Below are 20059 nucleotides of genomic sequence, written 5' to 3' on the forward strand. Positions count from 1 at the left end.
CATAGAAATCCCCCTATTATTTTATAATATATAGAGTGGTCTTCCCTACATCCTTCAACCCATAGAGCCTATGAAATAAACCCATATTAAGGCGTAAGTAATTCCGAAATGTCATTGGAGTCTTCAGGCTCCTTGAGTGCAATGTCAGCAGTTGCAAAATTTGCATTGTCCCTCCTCACAACCCTCAATTACTTTGCAATCAGTTTGCCCAATCTGAGTGAGATAGTACAGTTAGCTATTTGGAAAACTGCCATAGCAATCTTAAGTCACAAAATCATAGATTCAAATTCCAGCATGGCCAACTTATCTGAGATTGATTAAATGAATGCCGTGGTGTTATATCTTATATTTAAAAAAAAAAATATAGGAACTGCCCACATGAACAAATGCTGTCTATTGCTGCAACTGCATATTTTTTAAAGACAATTAAACTTCAATTATTTGTGCAGGGTTATCCTTTAAGTCTCTACTGTCAAAGTGTGATTCCTGAAATAGTACATCTAATTTCTAATGGCTTGTTAATGTCAGCCAAGCCAGCAGTGACTGTGATTGCACTTTGATGGCGTGAGACATTTAAATCTATAATTTCTTAACTGTTCTAATTTGAGTTCAGTAATTACTTCATGCATACTCTTCTAAGTAGTATGCCTATCAAACATGCCAGTTACTGAAAGCTGTGTGTGATTAATATTTTGCTCTTTTTTTGATATTATAACCTACTTCCATGACCAGATGATTCGGTGTAATCATGATCCAGGTTTCAAACTGGTATATTGTAGCAGACTTGATGAATACACCATGCTTATATATATATATATATATATATATATATATATATATATATATATATATATATATTTCCAGTTACAAACGTAGGAGCTTACTTTCTAATTGAAATGAGAATTAGCACATTTAGCTAAAAAATTTCAAATTGAGAATAACATGATTGTAGATATTTGTTAATTTGCTTTTCATAGAAATGAAACCAGTGTGTAGGTGAAGCGCTATATATTATAAAAGGGTAAAAAGTGATTTGATGTAATAGAGAACAGGAATACAGGTGTATATACCCTAAGTATTCTTTTAGATCTGATCACAATGGTTAATATGTAGTTCCTATAAAACATAAACACAAAAACCAAAACATAGTGTGGACTGTAGCCAGAATAAAATGTAAAAGAAAAGGAGAAAATTCCCACTCACAATTTTTAGAGCTAAAGGGTAATAGCTCAATAGTAGTGCTCTTAGAGTCCATAAAGGCGACCCTCTCCCTTCTTTAATGGGAACTCTTCTTTCTCTTGTCTTCTATAGTAAGAAAAGAGCACATATGGTGCAATAACTTACGTCTTATATTTTCTAATAAATAAGGTAAAATAGGGTACTTACAAACCCAGAAGCATCCAAATCGGCTCTGATCCAATAGTATATGTGGTTAAGGACCACACTCACATATGTGTAAGCAATTATTTTGGACTAGGAGTAAAAATGACAGAATTGAGTGTTTCTATATTGAAAACGGCAAAGAACTTAGTTGGTTAGTCCTGGGGTAAATATTTTGTTCCTAAAAATACAACTGTCAGTTGGAAGAGTTAAAATTTGTCTTTTGCTTAATCACGTACATCAAGCGAGTGAGTGAAAGCTGGGGATGTGGGGGGCACTAGCCGGCTGTCTTGCTTCAAGATAATTTTGTAAAGAGCTTTGTGATCAATGACAAAAATACCTATTTCTTCTGCCCTTTTGGCGCATGGCATTGTTGGACAGCTGTTAAATGTGTCGCCTGCAGAAATGTTTAAAATTCAGTAATCCTAGTCCCTATTCATTTGGTGGAACCGGCTCCCAGGTAGTAAATGCTCCTTGGCTAACACCAAGACTGACAGTTACCTTAACATTTCCTAAATTATTTTAAGGTGCAGTGTTTATTCCTCTTGTTCCCTCTCCCAATTTTGCTACTTAATATGTTATTGAATTGGCCAAGTGTTTAGAAGTCAGACTTTTGGCTTGCACGAGTCCTGCTATCCCTCTCAATACATCAGCACTAACTTGCAAAGTGTACCTACTCTTATCAGTTGATACATTAACATAGTCGTGTGGCTTGTGTATTACTAATATACTGTGAACTAAGTCTGTTCATAAAGAAAATAAATTGTTAATGATGCTAAGCAGAATTTATGTGGCCCTGCGATTATATGTTAAGGGATTTGGGCACAAGAGTTCAGCATTTAACATAGGTTGACAAGTACGCAAGTGATGACACCATCTATAACTCACAGTCTCGATCCAAATGAAGATTAGATATAATCTATTACAAAACAAACTCATCAACATTAGGTTCTTTTAATCTTAGCTAATTTTGAAGGTGTGTTTTATGTACTAATTTTTAACTATTCTATAAAATTTTATGAAACTATGATGATTGGGATGTAAAAATGCTAACTATTCAAGCTCTCAGAGAGCAATTATAAGGACTTAAAATCTTTCAAAGTGGCCAAGCCCTCATATGCTTTAAGTATAAATGGGGTGACTTTCTGCTGGAAACTCAGGGAGTCATTCAAAACAGACTTTGTAGTCAGTTCATACATTACTACTTTCTGATTATTACAGAGGAACCATGTCTCACCACTCCGCTCATAGCCACTCTGTCTCAGGACACAAGAAATTCAGTTCATCATCTGCTTGCTTACCCTCAGTGAGCAAACACAGTGCTAGTTCTTTCACTTCGAAGAAAGTGTCCATAGGTCACAAAGTTCTGCCAAGTTTTAGTAGCAAGAGCGTGTATAGTGTTGTGTCAGGTGGACACAAGATATCTGCTGGAGGTTACAGATCACTTCATAGAGGACATGGACATGGAGGATCTGATATTGGACATGGATATTTTGGATCCAGCTATGGATTTGGAGCACCATTTTGCCCTGGAGGTATCACCTCTGTCACAGTGAACCAAAGTCTGCTGTCTCCTCTCAATTTGGAGATAGACCCACACATCCAGAGAGTCAGGACAGATGAGAAGGACCAAATCAAAGGTCTCAACAACAAGTTTGCTTCCTTCATTGACAAGGTAAGAATGTCATTTATTAGCAGTAAAGTCTCTGTGTGTCTCTTCATTCCATTGAAAAGCTGCCAATTCCATGATATTGTAACATGCAGTTGTCCAGAAACAGCTAGATAGTTCTAACTTAAATGTTAATCACATTAAAGCTTTGGTACCAATACGTTATTAATATTGTTGGGATTAAAGGAACACTCAAACATCTAAGGCACTTTAATATTAAACTGTTTGTGTGAAGAGTGTGTCCTCTTTTTCCATTTTACAAAAAGTACAGATTTAAATACAAATTCCCACTTTTATAAATTAACCTTGTTACACCCCCCTGGATGTCAATTAGAAGACCCATTCTTGGTTGTTTAGCTCAATGGCACTGAAGTTAGTAGCCAGGCAATTGTCCAGAGCACCTACTTTACAAAGATGGCTCATTGAGCATTGGGAAGTCTGTGATAGGACAGCAACTAAAGTCTGGGCTGGGCTTGTAAAGGCTGCAGACAAGGGATCTACAGCTTTTGAAAGGTGTTTTTTTGCTTTTGAAAGTATAACCCCAATACAAAGATGCATCATTAATTGTATACATGTATTTATTGGGTATATATTTACTAATTAATATGTATGTATTTATTTATTTTGTATTGGGCAGTGGAGGGCCTCTTTAATGCTTGTCTTGCAAGTGTCCATGCACTTCTATGTGTAAGAGGAGAATAGATCAACTTACTCTTTGTACACTAGATATTTGCCAGACAGCTTTTGGAGGTATGGAGGCTATTTGTTGCTAGAGTGGATTCCTGACACACTAGTGATTTCAACAAACCTCTTCAAAGCTTTAAAATGCCATTGCTCAGCTCTGTTGCTTGGTGCCATTCTTGATGAATGCTGGTATTAGCCATGCCACTAATAATTTGCTTCTTTCAAACAGCAGTGGCAATTCTCAGTAGAGGGAGGCATGGAACACATGCTAGAGGTGAATTTACTCTTGCTAGAGTTGAATTTTCTCTCACCAGTGGCATGTGGGCAAGTTGAAATTTGAAGCCTTAGATGTCACTATAACATATGAGAGATTCGCCAAACTCTGGCCCTCGAGATGTGGCTGAACTACAACTTCCATGATTCTCTGGTTATCAATTTCATATAAAGATTCATGGGAGTTGTAGTCCAGTAACATCTGTAGGGCCAGAGTTTGGAGAATCCTGCTATAGGATTTAAAACAGGCTTCCCCAAACTCCAGCCCTCCACATGCTGCTGAACTACAACTCCCATGATTCTCAGCCTATCTATTTCATCCATAGAATCATGGGAGTTGTAGTTTAGCAACATCTGGAGGGCCGGAGTTTGGGGAAGCCTGGTATAAAACAACAAAATATACACAAAGGAAATGTAGTATTTTACTACAGAGGCAAGAAACAAACTATTTCAAACCTGGATTCATATTTATACTAACAGTGCAATTTACTTATTTCTTAGAGTGTTTTTTCAAAACACTGATATAAAAATAAAATGGTATGGAGTGATAGTAACCCCTTTAATGCAGAGGTAAATTGCAATACGTAAAGCTAGTATCAAGGATACATCAAAAAGGCCTAATAGACGAGGAAGCAAGCCAATAATGTGTATTACCTGTTGTCTCAGTCATACTAACTTGCTATTCTTATTCTAACTTGCCATATTCTTTTACTTTAGAATTGCAATGTCAACTGTCATTGTAGGGATACATATATTTAATGTGGGAATGATCAAAATTTAATAGACAGGTCTGAAACACACAAGCACTTACTTATTAGTACTGTACTCTTATGGGCACAGGAGAAACTAGCAGGAGAAAGTAAATATATTTTACTAAGAACTTGCAGAGCAAATTGACCCAATTGCCCTGAGTTATTAAAAACTGAGGAGCTTTATCAACATTTGCAGAGGATTTCAGATTTTTTTTTTTTTAAAGATGCCCAAGTGAGGGACAATAATGTGGTTATATGGGTAGAAAAATGTCTTTCTGAAAACATCGTAGAAAAAAGAAGAATAGGATGGAAGTGGGCAGAAAGGTGTATACTCTACCTTGACGGTCTAGAAATCAGCTCTCAGTACAGGATCCCCTGACAAACCAGTTCTGTCATAACCATATACAAACACAAAATAAAGCTTACAGCAGCAGTGGCTTAGTATTTAACAGCTCAACATACATCATAAAAACAAAGAGAAAGTTACCTGTGCCACGTCAAGGCAAGCCTCAAAAGGTGAGCCCTACACTAGCCATTAGATTTGCTGATATCAGTCAAGAATCTCCAATAAGACAGGAAGGAGTATTTTATAAACCCTTCCACATTTAACCCTTTTTAGGGCTTCTTCACACACAATACACATAGCTGGTATCAGCTAAATGGCAAATTTCTCTGTTGAGACAGGAAGGGGTGCTGCCCCTACATACTTAAAAATGACTAGTGTAGGACTAACATTGTGAGGCTTGCATTGACGTGGCAGGTGAGCTTATATATTCAAATGGCCATTGGAATGAAACTAAAGAGCCTCCATTTTGTTTAAATGTACGTAGGGATTTGGGTTAGAACTTTCTCTTTATTTTTACTCTGTCATATTCATGCTGATTAGAGCTACAATGAGAATACTATATTAATATGAGTATAGAATTTCATGATACTAGAATTGCATTTCCCCAGACTGTTCAAATTTGCACTGAGCTGCCACCAAATCAAGCAGTGACTCAGCTCAATAAACTTTGTATATACTGCTCTTAGCTTGTCCCATAAGCATTGCTAACAGCTTAGCTTCAAGGTCTAGACACTCTTTCATAGTAGTATACACAAAAACATCCCACACCCTCACATACAATCCAAGTGCTCCAGGCCCAGGGTTGGCAAATCCCAATTTAGCAGATATGAAGAAAGTCAGGTCCAGGCACACAGGATATTGCAAAAAGCTGATTTATTGTAACAAAGGGCAATGCTTTGACCTACACAGAGTCCTTTATCAAGCTGTCCGGACATCATGAGCAAAAGTGGGAACACTACAGATTGGTGGAGCAGCTCAAGAATGGTGGGCTTATAGAATAAAACAAATTATTATATAAAAAAAATTAAAAATAAAAGAAGACCAATTTGAAAAAATAACTACCCAGCATAAGTTACTGTATCCTATACTAAACAATGTAGCAAACATGTGGGTGATTAGAAAGTGCAACTTTAAACAAACTATGCAAAGTATATCGCACAGGAGTGAAACTCTCCAACTTGTATCACTTTAATATATTTCTCCTGAAAACAGAGCTGTCACTTTTCAGTACTTCATAAAGATATAATCGTGAAAGCTGAATTCAATGAAATTCAAAAGCATTCCAAAGTTATCACAAGACAAGGTAAAGCCTGAGGTTGACAAAAGTTGGACACCTTTTGTCCAATCCGATGGCTGTGGGGTTCAGACATCAAGAGTACAGCACTGATGTGGCTCCTGGCAATTAAAGTGCCAGAAGTTGAGGAGGACCTGGAGCTTTAACAAGTTGGGGCTGTGAGAAATAATTGAAGGTAATTAAAACTCACCTTTCCTGGACCCCATGTCCCCCCTGGGCTCACACAGGATCTGTCCTTTTGTGGGTCTTTGCAAAATATCCCTGTTAGACATAACTCTAAAAAAGAGCCATACACGTTTCTGACTAAATCAAATCTAAAATAAAATGAGATACAATTGTTCCAATTATATATAAATTGCCATTAAAACAACTAGAAATCTAGAAATTAAATTCAACAAAAGTGCATTCAACAAAAATGTAAGCTATAACACAAATCTGAATGTAATGACAATCAGTTATTACAAATAATAGCAGATTCAAGCGTGTGATGTTCATTATATAAAAATCCAACAAATGTTATATATTTCTAACAAATACAATTAAAGCGGCAATGCCACCTTCGGGGGACTTTACCAAATTTGCTAAGTCCTCTGATGGTAACATCGCCGCTGATGTTCCGGTGGACACAGGTGGCAGGTAAGGGTGAGATTACTTACCTGAACTTATCCCTCATGGGTGCTGCCATCTTGGTCGCACTGCCTCTCTTCAGATTCTGGTGCTTTAGGAGCATGTGTGAGAGTAAAGGATTGAGGCATATGGGAAATCCTGCAAGACTCCATAGGACCATCCAATACCCTGCAGCCGTCCCTACTTTGTCTCTGTATTCATCTAAATTGGGCTGGAATTTCAGTGAAATTCCAACATAACTATAATGAATATTTCATAAAAATTCTATCTTTATGAAATACCATATTTTGTTATGGGGTGACAGTGTGTCAGGAAATACTGGGATCCTATACGCAGAGTGCAATAGAATAGTAATGTGTACCGGACCTTAGAATGGCTGAGTTGACATCACAAGGACAGAGAGTAAACAGGGGAAAGACAAGATCAGTGGAGCCAGAAGTCAAGAACAGCGAGGGTACCATAGCCGAGTCAAAGGATAACAGAACGAAGAGCAAGCCATAGTCAAAACCAAGAATTCAATACTAGAATATAATGCGTTATTGGGACTGTAAGAACCATAACAGGGTAAAGTGCTATGGGTGAACCAGCCTTTTATATTCTGGTTCTTTAGTTTTGAAGCCACGACCCAAAATGTTCGAATTAGGACATTTTGGCGGGCCGTGACATCATTGGCACCATGACATCGGCACAGACACACCACAGTGAAGTAATTTGCGTCCTGACGTCAGCCATCAAGTGCCACGTCATAAAAGGGGGCGGGGCCACAGCGCCCAGCATTGGAACCGCTGGATGGAAGCCTGGGACTGAGGAGATCCCACTCCTCTTGCAAACAGTCCCCAACCCAGGTAAGCATGGCAGGTACCCTGACACAGTGCCGCTTTAATATCATAATATCATATCAGAACACGGTTGTTAGTACGGGCAAAGACAAATGTATATTTTTGCCTTAAATTCTTAATAGTAATAATTATTATTATCATTATTATTATATTTACTCTAAAAGTGTGACTTGCTGTCTAAGATTACAAGTCAGATTTTTTTTAGCGATTAGAGATCCAGTTTTGTTATCTTTAATAACCAGCGTAGTTCACTCAGTAAATGACACCTTTGATAACATTTCTTCCTTTCATTCTTCAATTCTTACAGATTACATCAACATTTAAAAAAAAAAATAGATGAATTAAATAATTATCACTATAAAAATTGTGGCTTACTACACCCTACCTAACAGCTAAAACAAATAAAATTAGAATATGGGTTAAAAGCACAAGTTTACCACATAAATCTTGCCTAATGGACCATTGGTCATTGGTTCATCATTGGTTAGTTCATTGTTCTTAAAAGATGCCTACAGGAAGTATCAAGAAAAAGGTCATGTTAGCTCAGCTTTAAACAGGTATTCAGAGGACATGTTTCTAGAACTCTTGCACAATACAATATTAGCATTAAACTGTGATAAAAAAAACAACTTTATCACTTAAATGTTTAAATACATATTCAATTACTGAAAATAATAGCGTGTTTAGAATTATTTTTATCTCGGCTTAACATTTTGTTACATATTTATTTATATGTTTTTTCATATTTTATGTTTCAGGTGAGATTTTTGGAACAACAGAACAAGATCCTTGAAACTAAATGGACTTTGCTGCAAGAGAGAAAACCTATTAAACACAACATTGAACCTCTGTTTGAGGCTTATATCAGCAACCTCAGGAGACAGCTAGAGAGTCTGGGAAGTGAAAAGGCCAGCCTTGAGTCTGAACGACGAACCATGGAGGAGGCTGTGGAAGATTTCAAGAAAAAGTAAGAACCTTTTCTGATTAATGATAGATGGTCACAAATAGATAAATTGATCTTTGATCAATGGGAGTTTAAGAAAATAATGTAAATATTTCATATCTAAATCATCAGATTTGAAGAGGAGATCAACAAGCGCACTGCTGCAGAGAATGAATTTGTTGCACTCAAGAGGGTGAGCGATTACAATTCTTGTAAGATGTGACTTTTATTATGGAGACAAGTAACATTTGATTATGGTTCGTAACTGTGCAATCAAATCTTTCTTGCAGGATGTGGATGTTGCTTTCATCAATAAAGCAGAACTTCAAGCAAGTGTGGACTCATTGACTGATGAGATCAACTTCCTGAGAGCTCTGTATGATGCGGTAAAAAAACACTATTTCATATATTCGATAATTAAAAAATATATATTTTAGAGGATACAAGCCCAATTTTAAATATTCTGACTTCATAGAAATTATATATATTTATGACTATTACAAAGTTGTTATTCTGGAAAAATGTGTATCCAGATATAAGTTAATTTAGGTGAAATAATAGAACACTCAATTACAACTTGTTTCCTTGTGCATCTTCCTTCTAGGAGATAGAACAACTGCAGGCTCAAATTGCCGATATTTCAGTGGTTGTGTCCATGGATAATAGCAGACATCTGGACATGGACCGTATTATTGCTGAAGTGAAATCTCAGTATGAGGAAATTGCGAACAGAAGCAGAGCTGAAGCAGAAGCCATGTACCAATCAAAGGTAAGTCAATCTCACTGAACTCTGTGCAAATCTAAATTATAGAAGTGGAAAAAAGTTGGATAGTCTACGTAGAGATAATTTATAAGAATTAGTCAACTGGCTCCAGAAACCAAAAGGTGGTCATATGTATGCACAAGGGGTGTGCCAGGTGTTCCCAAGCAAATCCTAATGAGGACCAATTTGTCCCCTCTGTCCCCAATTCAGTTCTCTGGTTCTCTTTTGCATGCGTTTGAGCTAGTTTTCATGTTTTTAAAGAAAAAGCCATCATCTATTTTTTTGTATACAACTGGTTCTTCATGGACAAAAAAAGTGTATTTTTTTAAAGTGTTATTTTTTAAGTTAGGTTTTGAATGTCAGGTTTCTCTGGATGCAATACCCTAATGTAAAGTGCTGTGCACATTTAAGAACATAATGGAGGTTTGAAGAATAGACATGAATAAATGATCAATTTTGGTAGCATTATGAGCCAACACAATTATAGATAAAGAGCTTTCCTCATCTCTGAGGTCAGGTGTATGAATGTCCAGGGACAATAAATGTAGAGTTAAACAAGATCTCTAAATTGAACTGGGCCTATAATTATTATTAATCTACTTTATTATTGCTTATCTCTGCAGTACGAGGAGCTGCGTCTGACAGCAGGTAAACATGGTGATGACCTGCGTAGCACTAAACATGAGATCGCTGAACTTACCCGACTTATCCAGAGACTCAAAGGAGAAATCGAGAGCATAAAAGCCCAGGTAAAACACACTAACTATATTAACATTTGATTCACTATTTAATTTTTTCTGCTTAAGTTGGAGAAAAAAATACTTTTTTTTTCTGGAGGACACCACACAAATATTTTTGCTTTCGTGTAATGGGCAGATCATCTTGGAATAGGAATCCAAGATCAGCATGCATGTTCTTCAAGCAGCAAAAGTATGACATTTTTACTGTTGTGTTAGTGTTCGTGCACAGAGTTTATACTTTTCTCCAGATTGCATGTAGAAAAAAATAATTGGATGACAGTAGATTACCCTGGTTTGGTGGGTGAAACTACTTCTCGTAGCTTAGGCCCTTAGAGGATGCTAAGGATAAAGGGGCACATGGCTCACAAACATCTACTGTCGTAATGAAGTCATGTTAGTTATACAACAAAGTTTTATTTGAATTTTTATCAGGTGTACCAGAAATTTAAATACACAATTTTATTAATGATACAAAAGAAGATATTTTGAAATAGTTGTACGGAAGTATAAGGTAGGGCGTGGGAGAGCTAGAGCTAGGGTATTTAATTTTATTAGTCACTGTTTTACATTGACGTATTTTACTGCTTGTACAGGTGTGAATACATACCTGTACATCATTTCTCGAATTATTAATCATCTGTCAGCAGAGCTAGCGAATAGGAACAAAGTACAGAATATTGTACTGAAATGCGTGCGTTTAAGGATGGGTGGTTTTATAGCTTGCAATTAACTATTTTATAAAACGTTGAAATACTACAAACAGGTGACTCAACATTTAACACACAACTGACAACTCTAAATAATTTCAGGCTTCTGTGTTTTGTTTTTCTTTTTTAAGTAATTTATGATGAAAAAAATAATCCTTAATTAAATATACTTTATGGATTATTCATTAAACAATGAATGACGGAGAATTAGAAATAGTATATTTAAGCCAAAAATGTAATATTGAGAAAAATATTTTTGTAATGTCATTCTTTTTTTTTTTTTTTTTAAAGCAAAATTTTATGTTTGGTTTCAAATCTCCGACAATGCATGTTTTATATAATACGTCCAAAAAGCCAAATGAGAAGAGCCAAGACCCATGGAAAAATTAGCACATAGAAAGAGAATGTTTACAGTTCAGGCAGTTTAGGAACAACAAACCCACATCTCATTATCAACCTGATTTTTTTTAACACTGATAAATTGATCATCTTTATTAAATGTTGGGCGATGCAGAAACCATGTATCTATTTTTGAGGAACATTTTTAATGTGATAAATTTGGTTCTATGTGTATATTTATACCTATATACACATATATATTACACACACACACACACACACATATAAAGAGAGAGAGATATTGCATAAATATATAAGCTATTTTATTATTGCTCATCTCTCAGTTTATTTGTTCATCATGGCAGTAAATTGAGCCGTGTCTGTCAGTAGGCAGACATTGTGATGAAACACACACATGCAATGTTATATATAAGTAAGTGTTACATGATATGTAAGTGTATTCAAATAATGAAAAAAAATATTCCCCATCTGTTTGATCTGCACAAAAAGATATATAAGAAGACATTTTTAATTCAAATATAATTTCTTGTTTGTTATCAACGTTTCAGTTAGATTGAGCTAGCTTTATTCAGGACAGATATTTATATATATATATATATATATATATATATATATATATATATATATATATATATACACACACCTTTCTCTCCAGCCTGATTATGCATTTTTCTGTCTGTCTGAGTCCTGTACGATCTGTCTATTTTCCTTTCCATCTGTCTGACTGCCAGTCAGTCTATTTGTCTATCAATGTTTCTGTTCTAATCATCCATCTGTCTGTATTACACAGGAAGTTTTCATCATGATACAGTGTATGTACTATATACATATGTAATAGACATACACACATGCATGCAATGTGATATTTGAGTAGCCATAGGTACAAAATAATCACCATGAATCGAAGATCTGTATTTTGTGCCTTATATACAAGAATCTATTTATGTGATCAACCTGCAGCAACTTGCCAATTAAACCTAGTCAGAAATTGTTATCAATGAGATCAGGTGGTTTGGGTAAACACAGATATGGGGATACAGTTATGAATGGTCTCAATTGGTGATAGTGTATTATGCATATGCAGTTCCATATATTTTCATTAATTCTTTTGAAACTATTATCTTTCATGTGTTTGCTATCAGAATCCCTTATTAACACCTATTTTATGTATTTTATATTTTTAGCATATAACAGTGGTATCCTTCAAATTCACAGATGTTTATTTAGCATTAAAGCCAGCAAATAAAAACATATTAAGCATATTTGTAAAAAAACAAACAAACAAAAACAAAAAAAAAAACAGGCAGGCTTTATCAAATGTCAGCAAGTGTGTTGTACAGGTATTATCTTTATTTCTAATTATATTTCAGCCTGTAGGGGGAGCTCTGTATTTATTTGTGGTATTCGTTTTTTGACATAATTCTTTGTCGCATTTATTCTACTCTCGTTCAAAAAAACATCTGCATAATCCCCATCAAAAAGTTTTAAAATAATCTACTGTTAATATTTTCTAGAAGTAGGTAGTTGCTCTCTAGTAATTTCATAGTTTTAAATAAAACAGTCATGTGTGTAATGAAAAACAGGGCAGACGACTTAAAACATAGTTGTACATGCAAATACAAACTATTAACACTTCATGCTAAAGTAACATAAGTGTTTTTAAATAATGAGAGCTATATACAAAATGCGCACCTTAGTTAATAATCCAAATGTCTTTATTCTACAAACAAAGTAAATCAAACAAAAATACAAAACAAACACTATTATAAAACTATAACAACCAGTGACAGAGGCTATAAAATATGCTCAAAATCGAACAGGCATACAAGCTACCTTGTATATTACTTCAAAGAGCTGGACACATGTACGGAACAAAGCCCCAACATTTCGGCACAGCTACTAGTGCCTTTCTCAATGGATCACCACTCATTTAAATAACGAAAAAACTTCTGTTTGATCTATATGGAAACAAAGATATGCCTTCCTGTCTGGCCTGTCTATCAGTCCTTCTGTCTGTCTGCCTGAGCCTTGTCAGCTCTGTCTCTTTTTATTTCCATATGTCTATCTGTGAGTCTGTCAGTCATATCAATCTGTGTCAAAGCAGTCCCAAGGTGCAACCGATATGCTTAACAGTAGTATGGCATATTTGTTCATCTATGGTGATACAGGGAGATGAGGGATTGCAAAACAAATATATTGGGGAAAATGTATCAACATGTTCTGTTCTAAAAAGTGATCTTAAGTCCTGAAAGTAGGGCAATTACCATGGAAACTAGAGTAACCAATACATGCATTCCATTGAGGACTCCCCCCGTTTTACACCTTGCCCCACTTTGTAGAACAGAACACTTTGATAAACTTCTTACTTTTTTTTTTAATACTGCTTATCACATCCAGAATCAGAAAACATTGCCCCAGAAGATATCTTGTGGAAGTATAATTGATTTCCTTTATATCTACATATTTGACACAAAACACACATTTTCATTGTATTCAATATAATTGAAAGGGATTCAATTCATTATTTTACTCACTTTAGGTTAACTAAATAACTTTAATTTCTTTATTTATTTCATTAAAGAAAAGTCATTATTACATTTTCTTTTGACTTCTTAGCGTTGTAAACTGGAAGCTGCTATAACTGAGGCAGAAGAACGCGGAGAAGCCGCTATCAAAGATGCCAGGAACAAACTTTCTGAATTGGAGGCTGCTCTACAGAAGGCCAAGCAGGACATGGCTCGCCAACTGCGAGAATACCAGGAGCTGATGAATGTGAAACTGGCTCTGGATATTGAGATCGCCACCTACAGGAAGATGCTGGAAGGAGAGGAGGGCAGGTTAGTATAAAGAGCTACTTTTTTTTTTAGCCCATTTTTTGTTAAGCATGCCTTCTCTTAAAGCAAAAACTCACTAGAAACTGAGCATTGCAAGGTAACAAAGTAATTAGCAACATCTATTTTAAATATAGGATGAATATCTACCAAATGTAATAATAAAAATATTTTGATTTTTTTATAGGTACAAATAATACACTGATATACACTCTCATTTACATGCATGTACTTGGGTATAGATGTTATAATTATATAAATTAACTGTTGACATTTGTCAAAGTAAGGGCCAGGTTCCAATCATGAACAGGTACTACAGTTGGTGCATTAGCCAGCAGAGTAATTTTATCTGTAAACTGCTATTCAAGGACACAACAAATATCAAAATCAGGTATATCTCAGAAATATATAGTTATTTATTTGGTAATCAAGACCACACAAAGTGGAGGCATTTCAATTATAAGGATTTCATTGTGTGATTTTCCTCTGATAAGTTACAAATAATTAACACAGGATGTCAAACTCTGGTTATCACAGAGTAAAATAATGTAACTCTTATGCACCTTGCCTGTTTGCTCATTACCTGTGTTGGAGAATGTAGATTCCCAAAAAACTAGTCATCATTCATACCTCTCCATCATGTAGATCTATAATGCGTGAAACAGTACACAAAGAGAAACAAAACCGCAGGAAAAAAAACAGTATAGGAAACTGCAAAAAACAAACTTATGGGGATTTATGAAATTTAATAAACCATATATATACACATCATATGCTGAGATAGTATTATATAAAATTATGGAACAATGCCCTTTATTTTTGTTTCTAGAATTGGTCAAGATGGACATGACTCTGTTAGCATATGTAAGTACATGACATGCTTTTTTCTAATAACTGTTTTAAAAATAAAACTGCTAAGAAAGTAAAATACAATTTTTCATAATGTTATTACATTATTATTTAATAATAAATCATAATTTAGGGCTATTTTAGTTTTCCAACATATTATGCAACTGCTTGGAGGATAAGTGATATCTCTCACCAAAGAGTATTTATAGATGGAGCCATTAAAGTCAGGAGATAAACTAAAAAGGGTTATTAAGTTTTATTTTATTTTTTTTAAATGAAATGGTATGTCCCCTATTTTAAATGTGTAGCACACACCACAAACTGTGGTACTTGACTTTTGCTTAAATGATGCAGAACTTGTTTTCACAATTTGAGGTTTTTCCCTTATCAGCAAATATACATACAATATTGAGATTCAGCTATGCATCTATGAAGGGATAAACAAACAGCAGATTGTGAAGTACTTCAAAATGCAATAACATCTACCCTCTAGAAATACACTCACAGAAAGATATGAAGTTTTGCACCTTCGGATGCCTCACCCGTTTAAGGTTGGGGTCTAGTGTTGACAATTAGATTAATTTGAAAAATTAGATTAAGTTCAAGAAAAAAAACTATTTACAGTACTTTAAAGTGACTTAGTGTGTGCAAATCAGCATAAAATAACAAATAAATAAGTTAAAATTGGTCCAACGCGTTTCTTCCACCTCAGTGGACTTCTTTAGAGACACAATAAAAAAATAAAGTAAAAATACAAATAAATACAATCACATTTTGATGAGTGTAAACTTCAGCTAGCACTGGGTCTAATCTGTCAGGGTTAGAAAGTACAGATGAATATATTTTAGCATGTATTTAATTGTGTTTGTCTTTTCTTGAATTCCAGCTGTGATCAGCAATACTACAGGATCAGCACACGGTGGAAGTGGCCATCACCACAAAGGTGGATTCAGCTCTTCTAGCTATGCCAAAGGAAAACATGGTCATCACTGTTAAATAGTTGCAGCTCTGAGTTCATCAGCCCTACATACAGTGTTCACTGTTTGTTTGTTTTTTTTTTTGCCAAAATATAGATTAAATCATTTGCATTTTGCAAGCATCTCTTAGGTGCTATCTTATAATTGCTTTGTCTCTGTATGCTCAGTTTTGTGGAATGGACATATGTTTCAGACTCATCGATATTGGAAAATTTTGAACCTTGTTTTAAACACCTTAAATCTATACTCTAAATCGATACTCTATATGAATTGTTGATTCTATATTTTTTCATCATACTCATCAAATGTTACTTTGAATGAAAGAAAATAAAAACATTCAAGAATTATCTACTATAGTATCATTGAATAGTAATTTAGCTAAGCTAAAACCTCATACATGTTCTATCTGATATTTATGATTAAAAAAGTTAAATGTGTGTCCTCCCCCAAAAAAATTGAATGTCACATTTATTTCTTCTTAATTTGTTGTTTTCTGCATTGCTGTACTTTCAAATTAAACTGCATTTCAAATGATAATGTTTAATGCTTCTTTATTTTGTTTATTTGTTGTTATACGTGATTTTTGGGGTTATATTGGTTTCTACATGGGTGGCATTATACAGCTGTTATTGACGAGCTTTTTGCTGTGGAATCTGTTGGTGCAAAGTAAATAACAAGAATTACTAATAACTATATATAGATTGTAGAGAAAGACATGTAAACGTGATGTAATTCTGGTTTGGGTCAATAAACAATGAGTGCTTGGAGCTTATAACATATAACTTCTTTACTGGGCAATTTTTAGCTAGGTCATACCTATCATATGCAAAACCTATACTCTCCACCAAATGACACCCAGAGTATCCCACTCAAGTATCTTTGAAGTTACTCCTGTACCTATTCCTATTCTTGTACTCTCCCCATTAAGACTCCAATCTAAACTGAAACTTCTGCAATTTCTCTCTGATTCCTGGGTCTCGTAGTTATCTGCAACTCTGAATAATTTCTGAAAATGAGTACTTAACCAATCTTGAAATCGTGGGCCATTCCTAGAATTCTATATCAGAACAAAAGAATCTAAGGGTTTATTTTCATGCTCCTTGAAATACTGTCCCGCTCCATTGCTATGAACCACCCAATACAATGACCAACTCTACTTGAGGGAAATGATATTGCAAAAGTCCTAAAAACGTACATTGATGATTGGATTTTTCTTAATCTCAGAATATTAAATTGGTCCAATCTCAAGTTAGATTTACCAGTGGCTTCTAAACACATTTCAAGTAAATGTGGAGATTCGTTTTATTATGAGCTGTAATTTGCCCAAATCTGGACTTATAGAGTGATCGCTCAAATTCCTGATTTCCAAGCTGCTTTATGGAAGAATCACAAAACAAAAAACTTGCTCAATGGACTAGCGTGTTCCTTTGATTTGTGGTTAAACTTTTGGATATGGCACCAAAAAAAGAGATGATTGATGGGAAGAAAGATAATTAATTTCCAGGGGACAGCCACTAAATGTTAATTTTATTTGCAGATCAAGTAAGAAGTGACAAATAGAGGAAAATAAGGAAAAGCAGTGATAAAATATTTTTATATATTCATATACAATAAATATACATTATTATATAAATATAGATTTTTGTACAGTTCCTCTTCTTTTTCCCTCTATTGGTTACTCTTTCTCACTTTATCGGTGAACCAAATGGTGGGAAAATGAATCATTGTAGTGATTTGTCCATTTTAGCATCATTATGGTCTGTCAGATTTGTTTTCCCTAATCTTTTTCGAGGAACCAAATTCTGATTAGTCAAATCACTGGAACTATCCAATTTTGCCGCCCCAAATTCTTTTTTTTTTCTCTCAGAATAAGTGGTTCCGCTGAAATTAATTTTTCTGATGTGAGCAAGTCTAATTTCAATGATAATATTCATTACAGTTCAGAGGTTTTGCTAGGATGTTTTTAAACTAGGAGGGGGGGGGGCAAAAGGGTGATAAAACATCAATCCAATTGTCCCCCAAAACAAGGACAGAAGGTGCCTGTAGCAAGTGTGTTAAAAAAATGATAAGCTTAGAGTCATGTCTACAAATGCTCGCAGTTTAGGGAATAAGATCCATGAACTTGTGGCAATAATGGCAACTGATAGTGTAGATTTAGTCGCTGTTACTGAGACATGGTATAATGAGAAAAATGACTGAGACATAGCAATACCAGGGTACTCTTTATATAGAAAAGACAGGGAAGGCAAGAAAGGGGGAGGGGTGGCCCTGTATGTAAAGGATAGCATAAAATCTAGCCTAATAAAGGTAAGTGAGGCGAACATAGAGTCCGTTTGGGTTACGTTAGAATTTGGTAATCACACAGTAACTCGTGTAGGTGTGATTTATAGGCCCCCAGGACAAATTGAAGAGTTAGATAATCTACTAGTTGAAGAAATAGCTAAAATGACAATGAAGGGGGAAGTTATCATCATGGGTGACTTTAATCTTCCTGATGTGAATTGGAAAACAAAAATAGCTACTTGTGCCAGGAGCACACATATTCTAAACTCCCTACTGGGATTGTCTCTAAAACAAGTCGTTGAGGAGCCAACTCGTAAAGAGGCCATACTAGATTTAGTGTTAACAAATGGAGATTTGGTATCAGATATTACTGTAGGTGAAAGTTTAGGATCCAGTGATCATCAGTCAGTGTGGTTTAATATAAGAACAGTGACTGAGTCACACCACACAAAAACAAAAGTTTTAGACTTTAGAAAAACAGACTTTTCTAAAATTAGAATATGTGTAAAGGAGTCATTATCAGACTGGAGCAATTTATATGGAGTCCAAAAGAAATGGGATTATTTAAAAGTTGCACTACTGAAGGCAACAGAAAATTGCATTAGGCTTGTCAGTAAAAGCAAAAAATTCAAGAAACCACTGTGGTACTCCACAGATGTGGCCAAAATAGTAAAAAACAAAAAGTTAGCATTTAGTAATTATAAAAAAAACCAGAGTGAGGAAGACAGAATGACCTATAAGATTAGGCAGAAAGAGGCTAAGCAAGTTATAAGAGCTTCCAAATCCCACACAGAAGAGAAAATAGCACAGTCAGTAAAAAAGGGGGACAAAACTTTTTTTAGATACATAAATGAGAAAAGAAAAGTAAAACAAGGATTAGTTAGATTAAAAACAAAAGAAGGAAGGTATGTAGATGAGGATAAAGGCCTAGCTGACTGCCTCAATTAATATTTTTGTTCGGTATTTACAGATGAAAATGAAGGAAAGGGACCTCAGTTAAGAAAAAGGATAAATGAGTCATTTATTACACGTGAGTTTACAGAGGAAGAGGTTCTATTTCAACTGTCAAAAGTAAAGACAAATAAGTCAATGGGACCTGATGGAATACACTCAAAGCTATTAAAAGAGCTTAGTGGTGTACTAGCAAAACCATTAACAGATTTATTTAACCAATCATTGATAACAGGAGTAGTCCCAGAAGATTGGAAGTTAGCAAATGTTGTGCCCATTCACAAGAAAGGTAATAGGGAGGAGTCGGGCAACTATAGGCCAGTAAGCCTTACTTCAGTAGTGGGGAAAGTGATGGAAATCATGTTAAAGGATAGGATTGTTGAACATCTAAAAACACATGGATTTCAAGACCAGAGACAACATGGGTTTACTTCAGGGAGATCATGCCAAACTAATCTTATTGATTTTTTTGATTGGGTAACTAAAATTATAGATCAGGGTGGTGCAGTAGACATTGCTTACCTAGATTTCAGTAAGGCTTTTGACACTGTTGCACATAGAATGCTTATCAATAAACTACAATCTTTGAGTTTGGATTCCAATATTGTTGAATGGGTAAGGCAGTGGCTGAGTGACAGGCAACAGAGGGTTGTAGTCAATGGAGTATATTCGAAGCTTGGGCTTGTCACCAGTGGGGTACCTCAGGGACCTGTACTTGGACCCATTCTCTTTAATATTTTTATTAGTGATATTGCAGAAGGTCTTGATGGTAAGGTGTGTCTTTTTGCGGA

The 20059-nt window shown here is 35.1% G+C and overlaps 1 protein-coding gene across 1 annotated transcript; it reads left to right on the top strand.

Annotated features, from left to right (window-relative positions):
• The first annotated feature begins 2531 nt into the window (after window positions 1-2531).
• On the top strand, window positions 2532-16571 carry LOC134570361 (keratin, type II cytoskeletal cochleal-like). Its single transcript, XM_063428499.1, has 9 exons — window positions 2532-3055; window positions 8623-8831; window positions 8940-9000; window positions 9098-9193; window positions 9412-9576; window positions 10194-10319; window positions 13994-14214; window positions 15038-15072; window positions 15944-16571. Exons 1-9 carry the CDS (start codon window positions 2609-2611, stop codon window positions 16051-16053), a joined length of 1470 nt encoding a protein of 489 aa, XP_063284569.1. The 5' UTR covers window positions 2532-2608; the 3' UTR covers window positions 16054-16571.
• The last annotated feature ends 3488 nt before the right edge of the window (window positions 16572-20059 follow it).

Source organism: Pelobates fuscus, chromosome 1 (genome assembly GCF_036172605.1).
Source record: "Pelobates fuscus isolate aPelFus1 chromosome 1, aPelFus1.pri, whole genome shotgun sequence".
NCBI classification, from domain to species: Eukaryota; Metazoa; Chordata; class Amphibia; order Anura; family Pelobatidae; genus Pelobates; species Pelobates fuscus.